The sequence below is a fragment of the Cebus imitator genome, unplaced genomic scaffold, assembly GCF_001604975.1.
Source record: "Cebus imitator isolate Cc_AM_T3 unplaced genomic scaffold, Cebus_imitator-1.0 Scaffold39, whole genome shotgun sequence".
NCBI classification, from domain to species: Eukaryota; Metazoa; Chordata; class Mammalia; order Primates; family Cebidae; genus Cebus; species Cebus imitator.
Window position 1 is genome coordinate 139,914 of NW_016107354.1, and position 12,503 is coordinate 152,416.

Here is a 12,503-nt window from a genome sequence, read left to right on the forward strand (position 1 = left end):
AAAAAAAAAAAAAAAAAAAAAAAAAAAAAATTGAAAAAAACAAAAAAACCCTGTTTTATAACCTGGGCAACATTGAGAGACCCTGTCCCTCCCCTGCCCCCCCCACACACAAATTAGCTTGGCATGGTGGTGCACACTTGTAGTCCTAGCTGCTCCGGAGGCAGAGGTGGGAGGATCGCTTGATCCCAGGAGTTGGAGGCTGCAGCAAGCAATGATCGTGCCACTGTACTCCGACCTGGGCGACAGAGTGAGACCTTGTCTCTAAAAAGCAAACAAACAACCCCCAAATCCAGGGATAATAGTGGCATTTGTGTCAGTGAATTGCTGAGTCAATCAAGAGTTAAAATTTGGCTGAGTACAGTGGCTCTTGCCTGTAATCCTAGCACTTTGGGAGGCCGAGGTGGGTGGATCACCTGAGGCCAGGAGTTCAAGACCAGCCTGGCCGTCATGGTGAAACCCCGTCTTAAAAAAATAAATAAATAAAAATACCTCAGGCTTTCCCGCTCCCCTACCCCTGCCTTCCAGTGAAATGGGGCTCCTTTTTATTTTTGAAATGTATTTTTACGTTTTTAGAGATAGAATTTCATTCCATTGCCCAGGCTGGAGTGCAGTGGCGTGATCATAGCTCATTGCAGCCTCAAATTCCTGGGTTCAAGCAATCCTCCCACCTCAGCCTCCTGAGTAGCTGGGACTACAGCTGTGTGCCACCATGCCTGGCTAATTAAAGAAAATTTTTTTTGTAGAAGGAGGGTCTCCCCATCTTGCCCAGCCTGGTCTTGGACTCCTGGGCTTGAGCGATCCTCCTGGCTCAGCCTCCCAGAGTGCTGGGATTACAGGTGTGAGCCATTGCGTCCGACTATGCTCCTCTCGATTGTCCAGGAATCTGGTTTCTAGGGATTTGTGGGGCCAGCCTCTCTCTGCTGCCTCCATCCTGCCTTCTCTTGCTTCTGCAGGAATCAGGACGGCTCTCCTCTGCCCCCGTCTTCACAAAGGACCAAAAGCAGAAAGCATACTCGGGCACTGAAGAAATTAAGGTGCCAAGCGCCGGGGCTCTGGCTGGGATGGAAAAGGGCAGTTTGGGAGGGTGGCCGACTCCAGCTGACCCAGAGTCCTGTCTGCACTGCAGGGAGGTGAACAAGCGCCTCCAGGATCTCCGTTCTTGCCTGAGTCCCAAGTCACCTCAGGGCCAAGACCAACAGGGCCAAGAGGATGAAGTGGTCTTGGTGGAAGGGCCCATCCTCCCAGAGACTCCCCGACTCTTCCCGCTCAAAATCCGGTGCCGGGCTGACGTGATCAGGTTTCCTGTCAGAATGGTGAGTGCCTGAGGCCTGTGGGAGAAGGACCCGGGAGATGCCTCTAGAGAGATGGTGGTGTCCAGCCGGGGTGTCCTGGCAGAAGGGACTGTGTCATCCTTTTCCCAGCCTGCTCTCTGGAGCTGCCTGTCATTCTTTTCAGTCCTTCATGCCTTCACACTTTTTGTTTCCTCTGTCTGCATTTTCCCAACGCTCCCCTCTCTTTCTGGCAAACTTTCTACCCATTCTTCAAGGCTCCACATAGGCATGCTGTGTCTTTTTTTTTTCTTTTTCTTCAAAAAGTGGTTTCACTACATCCAGGTTGGTTCTGAACCCCTGGGCTCAAGCGATTGTCCCTCAATGGCCTCCCAAAGTGCTGGGATTTCAGGTATGAAGCATCTTATTTATTTATTTATTTATTTGCAATGGAGTCTTGCTCTGTCACCAGGTTGGAGTGCAGTGGCTGGTGCAATCTTGGCTCAGTGCAACCTCCACCTCCCGGGTTCAAGAGATTCTCCTGCCTCAGCCTCCCGAGTAGCTGGGACTACAGGCGAGCGCCACCCTGCCCAGCTAATTTTTGCATTTTTAGTAGAGATGGGGTTTCACCATGTTGGCCAGGATGGTCTCGATCTCTTGATCCCATGATCCAGCCGCCTTGGCCTCCCAAAGTGCTGGGATTACAGGCATGAGCCACTGCACCCGGCCACATCTTGTCTTCTAAGAAGCTTTTTTTTTGGGAGTCCTTGCTACTTTCCCTCCTAGGACCCTGGACTTCCCTCTTAGGCTTGCCCTCACTGCCCTGGACAGAGCAGATGCCACTCAGTCACCCTGAGCTTCGCCAGCTTCCTGGTTAAGCCTGATAGTTTTGTAGGGATGACCCTGTTTCAACACGAAGAATGATAACAGACGTTTACCATTACTGATGCATCGTGTATCATTCAAGCAACTAAGCCAGAGGTTGCTAACTGGCAGCCCGTGGCTTTTTCAACAGTGTGTCTGCTTTCTTTGCCCTGTAGACTTTTATTTTATTTTATTTTATTTTTATTTTTTGAGACAGAGTCTCGCTCTGTCACCCAAGCTGAAGTGCACTGGCATGATCTTGGCTTACTGAAACCTTTGCCCCCCAGGTTCAGGCGATTCTCTTGCCTCAGCTTCCTCAGTAGCTGAGACTACAGGTGCCCCCCACCATGCCCCGCTAATTTTTGTGTTTTTAGTAGAGATGTAGTTTCACCATGTTGGTCAGACTGGTCTTGAACTCCTGATCTCAAGTGATCCACCTATCTCAGCCTCGCAAAGTGCTAGGATTAGATATGTGAGCCACCATGCCTAGCCTATTTTATTTTTAAAACATAGAGATGGGGGCCAGGCATGGTGGCTCATGCCTGTAATCCCAGCACTTTGGGAGGTCAAGGTGAGAGGATCACTTGAGGCCAGGAGTTTAAGACCAGCCTGGACAAAATAGTGATACCTTGTCTCTACTAAAAATAAAAAAATTAGCCAGGCATGGTAGCGCACACCTGTAATCCCAGTGATTTGGGAGGCTGAGGCAGGAGGATCTTCTGAGTCCAGGAGTTGGAGGCTGCAGTGAGCTGTGCTTGTGCCGCTGCACTGTAGCCTGGGTGACAGAGCAAGACCCTATCTCCAAAAGAAAAAAAAAAAATAGAGATGGGATCTTGCTTTGTTGCTCAGGCTGATCTTGAATTCCTGACCTCAAGCAAGCCTCCAACCTCTGTCTCCTAAAATGCTGAGGTTATAGGTGTGAGCCATCATGCCTGGCCAAGTGCTTTAAAAATATACAAGTTTGTTGTCACCTTTGTGATGGGTGATTTCATACAAAGGTCTAGATTTCTGGCTGGGTACGATGGCTCATGCCTGTAATCCCAGCACTTCGGGAGGCTGAGGTGGGTGGATCACCTGAGGTCAGGATTTTGAGACCGGCCTGGCCAACATCTTAAAAACCCTGTCTCTACTAAAAATACAAAAATTAGCCAGTTGTGGTGGTGGGTGCCTATAATTCCAGCTGCTTGGGAAGCTGAAGCAGGAGAATAGCTTGAACCTACAGGGCAGAGGTTGCAGTGAGCCAAAATTGTGCCTCTTCACTCCAGTCTGGGTGGAAGAGCAAGACTGTGCCTCAAAAAAAAAAAAAAAGTTCTGGATTTCTGGCTTCTCTTAAAAAATAGGAAGATTCAGCCAGGCATGGTGGCTCACGCCTGGTAATACCTATATTTGGGAGGCCGAGGCGGGTGGATCACCTGAGATCAGGAGTTCAAGACCAGCCTGGCCAACATGATAAAACCCTGTCTCTACTAAAAATATAAAAAATTAGGCGGGTGTAGTGGTGAGCACCTGTAATCCCAGCTACTCAGGAGGCTGAGGCAGGAGAATTGCTTGAACCCAGGAGGCAGAAATTACATTGAGCCAAGATCATGCCACTGCACTCCAGCTTGGGCAACAAGAGTGAAACTCGGTCTCAAAAAACATAAAAGAGAAAAATAGGAAGATGTAGTCACACTGGCCCACGTTCCCACACAGTGCCAATCAACTGGAGCTGCATAATAGCTAGCCTGTCTGGGTGGCGTGTGAGTTCCAGTTTGCTGCAATCCCCACCACCCCTTTCTTTGTCCTAACCTATGGCTGCTGTATTTCTTTGTGTTACTTGCCAGTATCCCTTGCTAACACAATTTTATTCTATACCTTACCAGGTAAATACGATGAAACTTGCAGCTGAGGAGCTTAGCAAGTAGCTAAGGCCAGAGCTTGTGTTTGGTGGTGGTGTTGTGGGGGTGGATTTCGATGCAAGAAGACCTCTTTTGCTTTTTGTCCCATCCGTAGTCGGAGCCCCTGCAGAGTGTGGTGGACCACATGGCTACCCACCTTGGGGTGTCCCCAAGCAGGATCCTTTTGCTCTTTGGAGAGACAGAGCTATCCCCTACCGCCACTCCGAGGACCCTAAAGCTCGGAGTGGCTGACATCATTGGTGAGAGGAAGGCAGGGAGGTGGGGCCTTGAGACGTTTGCCAGGGGAAGGGGATATGGAGAGAGGTTCAGCACAGGCCCTGCTTCCTAGCTCTGACTTAGCCTGGCTTCCTGATTCTGCCTCCCACAGACTGTGTGGTACTAGCAAGTTCTCCAGAGGCCACAGAGACATCCCAACAGCTCCAGCTCCGGGTGCAGGGGAAGGAGAAACACCAGACGCTGGAAGTCTCACTGTCTCAAGTGAGTGGGAGAGATGGCTCTCCACACCCCTCACCCTGTCCTCTGCCGCCTCTCGTCCCTCTTGTCAGTTAATGGAGAGTGAAGTCCCCTAATCTTGACTTGCAGGAGACATTGCCCTCCATGTTCTTGGGTTCCCAGCCATCCTAGGTAGTGGGAAAACTCATTGTTCAACTTCCCTCCCTGCTTCTGCTGGCATTCTGTGCCCTAGTCTGGGTGCCCCCTCAGTCTCCTGACTCCTTCTGATTAAAACAGAAAGGACCCTTGGACAGTAATCAATAAAACCCATCAAAATAGCAACAAAGGCCACGTGCCTAAGTGCCAGATCCCGTGCTGAGGATTTCCTCACTTTCAGGATCTTACTTAATTTCACAACAATCTGATGTGAGAAACCACTGTTGTAATCCTCATTTGGAAATAAGAAGACTGAATTGTGGAGAGGTGGAATAAGCAACTTGCTGAAGTCATTTTTTTTTTTTTTTGACACGGAGTCTTGCTCTGTCACCCAGGCTGGAATGCAATGGCATGATATTGGCTCACTGCAACCTCCGCCTTCTGGATTCAAGTGATTCTCCTGCCTCAGCCTCCCAAGTAGCTGGGATTACAGGTGCTCGTGGCCAGCTAATTTTTGTATTTTCAGTAGAGCTGGGGTTTCTCCATGTTGGTTAGACTGGTCTCAAACTCTCGACCTCAAGTGATCCACCCGCCTCGGCCTCCCAAAGTGTTGGGATTACAGGCGTGAGCCACCGTGCGCAGCCTGTATTCACTTCTTAAGGCCACTGCAACAAAATACGTAAACTGGGTGGCTTAAAACTATAGAAACTTCTTCCATTACACTTTGGAGGTGAGAGGTCAGAAATCAAGGTGTTGGCAGGGCCTCGTTCCCTCTGAGACTCTGGGTGGAAACCTTCCTTACCTCTTTGTAGCTTCTGCTAGTGGCCAGAGTTCCTTGGTTTGAAGCTGTGTCACTCCAGTCTCTGCCTCTGTGATCACGTGGTGTTCTCCGTGTGTCTCTGTCTGTGTTTGTTCTCTCTTCTTGGAGGGACATAGGTCATGTTGGGCTACTCCACCCTAACCAAGCATGACCTCATCTTAACTTGATTATATCCAAAAAGTTCCTACTTCCAAATAAGGTCACATTCACATTTACCAGGGATTAGGACCACAAAATACCTTTTCAGGTGATACAGTTCTCATGGCCTTCCCATTTCCGAAATATATTCATCCCATTCCAACATCCCAGCATCAACTCTTTTTTTTTTTTTTTTTTTTTGAGACGGAGTTTCGCTCTTGTTACCCAGGCTGGAGTGCAATGGCGCGACCTCGGCTCACCGCAGCCTCCGCCTCCTGGGTTCAGGCAATTCTCCTGCCTCAGTCTCCTGAGTAGCTGGGATTACAGGCACGCGCCACCATGCCCAGCTAATTTTTTGTATTTTTAGTAGAGACGGGGTTTCACCATGTTGACCAGGATGGTCTCGATCTCTTGACCTTGTGATCCACCCGCCTCGGCCTCCCAAAGTGCTGGGATTACAGGCTTGAGCCACCGCGCCCGGCCTAGCAACTCTTAAGTCCAAAATCTCATCTAAATAGAATCAACTCAAGAAGTCTCACTCTTATTTTCTAAATCATTAAATCAGTTTGGGATGAGACTTTGTATGGTTCATTCTGGGACAAAATTCCTCTTTCTCTGTGGACCTGTAAAATCTGGAAAATATGTATTGGCTTCCAAAATACAGTGATGGGACAGACATAGGATAGACATTCCCATTTCAAAAGGGAGAAATTGGGCCAGGTGCAGTAGCTCACACTTGTAATCCCAGCATCTGTAGTCCCAGCTCCCCAGAAGGCTAAGGCAGGAGGATTGCTTGAGCCTGGGTGATTGAGGCTATAGTGAACCATGATTTTGCCACCTTTATTGGAAGCTTTTATTCCAGTTACCAGTAACACATTCCTCATTTCCTACAGAGACCTCACCAGAAACACCTTTAATATTCATATTTCTAGCAGCCTTCTGTTCATAACAATATATGTATCTTCTTAAGATGGTAGCAGCTTTCTCTGCACCTGTCCTCTTCCTGAGCCCGCAGGGACATTCCCTTTAAAGTCCATGTTTCCACCAGGAGTCTCTTCAAGGCAGTCTAGGTTTTTTTTCTAACATGTACCTCAAAATTCTTCTAGCTTTGGCCAGACGTGGTGACTCACACCTGTAATCCTAACACTTTGGGAGGCCAAGGTGGACAGATTGCTTGAACTCAGAAGTTCAAGACCAGCCTGGGTAACATAGTGAAACCCTGCGTCTACAAAAAAATACAAAAATAAGCCCAGCATGCTGGCGCATGCTTATAGTTCCGGTTACTGAGGAGGCTGAGGTGTGAGGATTGTTTGTGCCTGGGAGACTGAGGCTGCAGTGAGCCGAGATTGTGCCACTGCACTTCAGCCTGGGGGACAAAGAAAGACCTTATCTTAAAAAAAAAAAAAAAAAAAAAAAAATTCTTCCAGCCTTGATCCAATTCCAAAACCACTGTTACATTTAACCATTTATTCCAGCAGAACCCCACTTTTTTGTATTTTGGCTTTTGTAACAAAGTACTACAAATTGGGTGGCTTAAAACAAATCGGGTGGCTCCCCTCTCATTGTTCTGGAGGGAAGAAGTCTGAAACCAAGATGTTAGCAGAGCCAGGGTCTCTGAAGATATGGGGGAAAAATGCAAATAAGGTTTTTTTTTCTTTCTTTTTTTGTTTTTTAGAAGAGACAAGGTCTCTCTGTGTTGCCCAGGCTAGAGCACAGTGGTGCAATCATGGCTTACTATAGCCTCAAACTCCTGGGCTTAAGTGATCCTTCCACCTCAGCCTCTTGAGTAGCTGGGACTATGGATGTGTGCCACTACCCTTGGTTAATTTTTTAAATTATTTTGTGTAGATGGGGGTCTCACTATGTGGCCCAGGCTGGACTCAAACTCCTGGGCTCAACTGATCCTCCCACCTCGGCCTCCCAAAGTGCTGGGATTACAGGCGTGAGCCACTGTGCCTGGCCCCCTCCTTGGGTTTCATTCACTAGAGCAGCTCACAGAACTCACGGAGACCCTTACTTATGTTTACTGGTTTATTATTAAAGGATGTTACAAGGAATACAAATGAAGAGATGCGTAGGGCACAGCATGGGAAAAGGGCGCAGAGCTTCCATACCTTGCCTGAGCACCACTCTCGAGGAACCACCACATGATCAATAGCTGGGAAGCTCTCCAAACCCTGTCCTCTGGATTTTTATGGAAGCTTTGTTATATAGGCATGACTGATTAAACCACTGGCCGTTGGGGGAAACTCAACCTTCACTCTCTCTCTCCTTAGAGGTTGGGGGTGAGGGCGGAAAAAAGTCCCAACTCTCTTATCCTGCCTTGGTCTTTCTAGTGACTGTCACCATTCCTGAAGCTCTCTGGGGACTGCCAGCCACCAGTCAACTCATTAGCATGCAAAAAGATACTTAACTCTTTGAAGAGCCCAAGGATTTTGGGAATTTTATACCAGGAAACATACAAAGACCAAATAATATATTTGACAACATCATGCAGTCCCTTAGGGATTCTTCGTGGAACCTGCTTTGTCTCTTCTTGGCTCCTGCCGGCAGCCCACAGTCCTTGGTGTTCTTGGCTTATAGGTGTACTCCATTCTGCCCCTGTCATCACGTGTGCTCTCCTCTCATGTCTGTGTTTCTGTGTCTGTTTCATGAGTATACCAGTCCCAGGCCAGTGCAGGGGCTCAAGCCTGTCATCCCAGCACTTTGGGAGGCCAAAGCAGGTTGATCACCTGAGCTCAGGAAGTTTGAGACCAGCCTGGTAACATAGAGAAATTCTGTCTCTACCAAAAATACAAAAACTTAGCTGGGTGTGGTGATCTGTGCCTGTAGTCACAGCTACTCAGGAGGCTGAGGCAGGAGAATCGCTTGAACCCAGGAGGTGGAGGTTGCATTGAGCGGTCTACCAGTCCCCCAGCATTAGCACTCATCCTAATCCAGCATAACCTCAACTTGATTCCATCTGCAAAGGCCCCATGTCCAAATCACATCACATTTACACTTACCAGGGGTTAAGACCTGAAGGTGTCTTCTCTGGGGGACATAACATAACAGTTTTTTAAGGTCACGTGTCTAGTAGGTGGGAGAGCCTGCCCTCCAGCTTGGCTCAGCCTCACTCTGGAATCTGGGCTCTCTTATTGGTACACACTTCCATTTCATAGGGGAGGAGGCCGAGCCTAGGAGGACTTGCCTAGCTTGAAGCCTACACTCCTAAGCCTTGGGCTCGTGGCCCCCACCCTCTACCTGAGCAACTTAGAGCCCAGAGGGATGAGGGGATTTGTCCCAGCTCCCAGAGAGGAGCCAGGTAGGCTAGCTTTTTTGTCCTCTCATGTTTCCCCCATGGGGCCCTGACTTTATTGTCCCCACACACCCCCCCCGACTTCCTTGCCTCAAGTTCCCTGTTTGTCCCTACAGGATTCCCTCCCCAACCCCGTTTTCATGCTCTGACGTCCATTTTCATTTCTCTCCATCCAGGATTCCCCTCTCAAGACCCTTATGTCCCGCTATGAAGAGGCCATGGGGCTCTCAGGACAGAAGCTCTCCTTCTTCTTTGATGGGACAAAGCTTTCAGGCAGGGAGCTGCCAGCTGACCTGGGCATGGAATCTGGGGACCTCATTGAGGTCTGGGGCTGACACCCCCATCCCTGTTTGAAGGCCCAGCCTGGACTTGGGGAAAATGATTCCCCCTTTTTACCCCATAAAGGCTTGCAGAAGCTGAGGTAGAACTTATCTTTAAGCTGCAGCAAAATCAAGGAGTGACCTTTGTCCCCTCTCCTGTTGACCCCCATTTAGAGCCGTTAACCACTTGGTGAGTCCTGTGGGTGTTGTTGCTCTGGGTGGCCTGTGGCTCCGTCTACAAGTCATACCGGGTTTTGCAGTCCTGTGACATGGAGATGTCCCCTCACCCTTCCCCTTTGACTATCATCCCCTTTCCCTCATGGAAGTGTCTGCTGCATGAAACTATGCACATACTGAAAGTAAGTTGAAATAAATGAGGTTGGGTATGAGCTTCCAGGCCTGGGATTTACACCATGCCTAGCCCAGCAGAGGCCTTAGTCCCATCTGAGGCTTGGGACTGACATTTGCTCGAGTCTCATACACTGGTGTGATTGCCTGGCTTGCAGGAAATGACCAAGCTCACACAAGTTGGCTGAAGCGTAAGCAGACAACTGGGGGACTCTTTTGAAGGGTAAAAGTGGTGGATTCTCAGGCCAGGGTGTCTTCCTCACCCCAGGACCCTTCAGAGCCACCCTTTCTAGTTTACACTTCCTGGTGCACACATTTAAGGCATAACAGCACATTCAGCCCTTTGGTTTTGGATCTCAGGAATACAGTCCCATGTGAGGATTCTGTGGTTTTATGGCTTTTTTCCATTTCTTTATACCATCCTCTCCCATAAGCGCCCATGTCTTTAAATATGAATGTATTATTGTAAAATACCAAATTTCATGTGTGAATATGTGCTCTTACTGCACATAGTGCTATTGTTCAATAGGTCTTATGCCATTTTCACCCAATGTGTGTTAAGATATAGCCCTATTGCCTCTTCTAGAAATGTGCCATTGCTTTGACCTGCCATGTGGCACTCCACAGTGTCAATTGCAATTTACACACATTGCCTAAAGTGGGGGAAACCTGGGTGCTTCTGACCCGTCAGCACCGGATACAAGGCCACGATAAACATCCTTTCGTGCGTCCCCTTCTGTGCTTGTGTGAAACGTTCACTGGAATATGTAACCAGGATGGGCTTACAGGTCATAGAGATCAGTTTCTTTATGGTTTTCCAGATTTTTCTTTAGAATGGTGACTGACCCTCCACTTGAGGCTGCCCGTTTCTTCTCATCCTCACTAGCACTTGTGTTGCTGGACTTCCTAATTTTTGTCAGTCTGACGGGTAGATAGTGGTGCTGTGCTTTAATGTAGATTCATCTGATCAGCATTCATTTGGGGAATTTTTTCACCTATCAGCATTTTTTCACCTATCAGCCTTTCTGGTTTCCCTTTCTGTGCTTTGCCCATTTTTTCTTGGGGTTTCTTATCTTTTTTTGGTTTATTTTCAGGAGTGGCTTGTACATTCCTGGGCAACTGCAAATAACTCCAAGAATGCATATTTGGGATGGGCATGGAGGCTCACACCTATAATTCCAGCACTTTGGGAGGCCGAGGTGGGAGGATTGCTTGAGCCCAGGAGTTCAAGACCAGCCTGGGCAACATAGTGAGACCTCGTCTCTACAAAAAAAAAAAAAAAAAAATTTAAAGGGGGGAAAAAATGGAAAATTTCTGTGTATCTAAGGATATCCTTCACTGATAAGAAATTCTTAATTTTGACTGGGTGTGGTGGCTCATGCCTGTAATCCCAGCACTTTAGGAGGCCGAGTTGGACGGATCACTTGAGGTCAAGAGCTCAAGACCACCCTGACCAACTTGGTGAAATCCTGTCTCTACTAAAAATACGAAAATTAGCTGGGGGTGATGGCGCATGCCTGTAATCCCAGCTACTGGGGAGGCTGAGGAAGGAGGATCACTTGAACCTGGGAGGTGGAGGTTGCAGTGAGTTGAGATCGCATCAGTGCACTTCAGCCTGAGTGACAGGGCGAGACTGTCTCAAAAAAAAAAAAAAAGAAAGAAATTCTTAATGTAGACAGTATGAACTGTCATCCTGCAGCTGGTTGCTTTTTGATTGTTTATTTAATAGCGTTAAGATATTTTACATTTTCTCCTGTTAGCTGTTCAGCTTTTCCTTTCATGCTGAGAATACTCCACAGGACTGAAAACTAGCTGGTACCCACAGGGCTGGCACCTTGGCTGCATCTTTTCTCAACAGTCAGGCACTTCTTCTGATAGGTTAATGCTGGGCTATACTGGTTGCTAAATATTAAACATCACTTTAAAACTATTTGAGATGCACTTTTGTACTCAGGAGGTCGAGGCAGGAGGATCGCTTGAGCCCGGGAATTTGAGACCAGTTTGGGCAACACAGCGAGACCTTGTCTCTTAAAAAAAAAAAAAATCCAGTGAAATGCGCCTTTGCAAATGAGATCCAAGTTTCATTTTTTTTGTGATATAATAAGCCAGTTTTCTCGGTAATGTCTACTAAAAAAATAAAAGCCATCAATCTTTCTCCGATACTTGCATGATTGTAACAAAAGTATGTCAACTTCTTAAAATGTTTTGTTGGAATGTCGTATTCCTTTGACTTTGATGACATTAAAATCGTCCATAACATGGTACAGCTCTCCACTTTTTCAGCTTTTTAAATGTTTGTTAATAAGTTTGAATATGTTAAAATTATATATTTAACCTCAACCGAATAAATGGCAATATGTTCAACTTGTGTATACTGCAGGATTTTTGTCCTTGTGGCCCTCATGTGACCCCCCACTAAAATCCTTGTGACAAAGATTGTTAGTTATTCCTTTATATCCATTCTTCCTCCTTCTGGGGTACTAGAACCCATGAGATACTCAGAATAAACAGTGGCTGGGTAGGGGGGCACACACCTGAAATCCTATCTAGTACCCTGGGAGGCTGAGGTGGGAGGATCCCTTGAAGCCAGGAGGTTGAGGTTGCAATGAGCTATGGTGGTGCCAACCCCTTTCAGCCTGGGCAACAGATCAAGACCCTGTCTCAAAAAAAAAAATAATAATTTAGAGTACATCTTGGCCTCCATTGTAGCTAGATGTAGCCAAGTGCCAATACAGGCTCCTGGGGTGTAAGTGGAGTAAGGTACCACTTCCCAGAAGTGTGCATAGCAGGCAGCTTGTGCCCTCTCCTTTGCTTGCCTCCTGCCTTACTGGAAGCGGAGCAGCCCTACTGACTTGAGGTGACGTCTGGAACAGAAGCCACATGAGCCAGGACGGTGAGAGAAGGTGCCTGGATCACAACATTCATATAGCAGCTCATTGGCCTGGCAGTGCTGACCTCTGA

General features: G+C 47.7%; 1 protein-coding gene across 2 annotated transcripts in view; it reads left to right on the forward strand.

Moving 5' to 3' along the window:
* LOC108302213 (nuclear factor of activated T cells 2 interacting protein) overlaps window positions 1-11,912 on the forward strand; it is a 16,625-nt gene extending 4,713 nt beyond the window's left edge. Inside the window, exons 4-9 of one of the 2 annotated variants that reach the window (XM_037737468.1) lie at window positions 954-1,034; window positions 1,127-1,313; window positions 4,125-4,269; window positions 4,398-4,507; window positions 9,051-9,147; window positions 10,129-11,912. In XM_037737468.1, coding sequence (XP_037593396.1) covers window positions 954-1,034; window positions 1,127-1,313; window positions 4,125-4,269; window positions 4,398-4,507; window positions 9,051-9,147; window positions 10,129-10,199 — 691 coding nt within the window. In that variant the 3' untranslated portion in view covers window positions 10,200-11,912. Of the gene's footprint in view, window positions 1-953; window positions 1,035-1,126; window positions 1,314-4,124; window positions 4,270-4,397; window positions 4,508-9,050 lie in introns of both variants that reach the window. The other variant, XM_017525706.2, reaches the window with a different exon arrangement.
* Window positions 11,913-12,503: the final 591 nt, after the last annotated feature.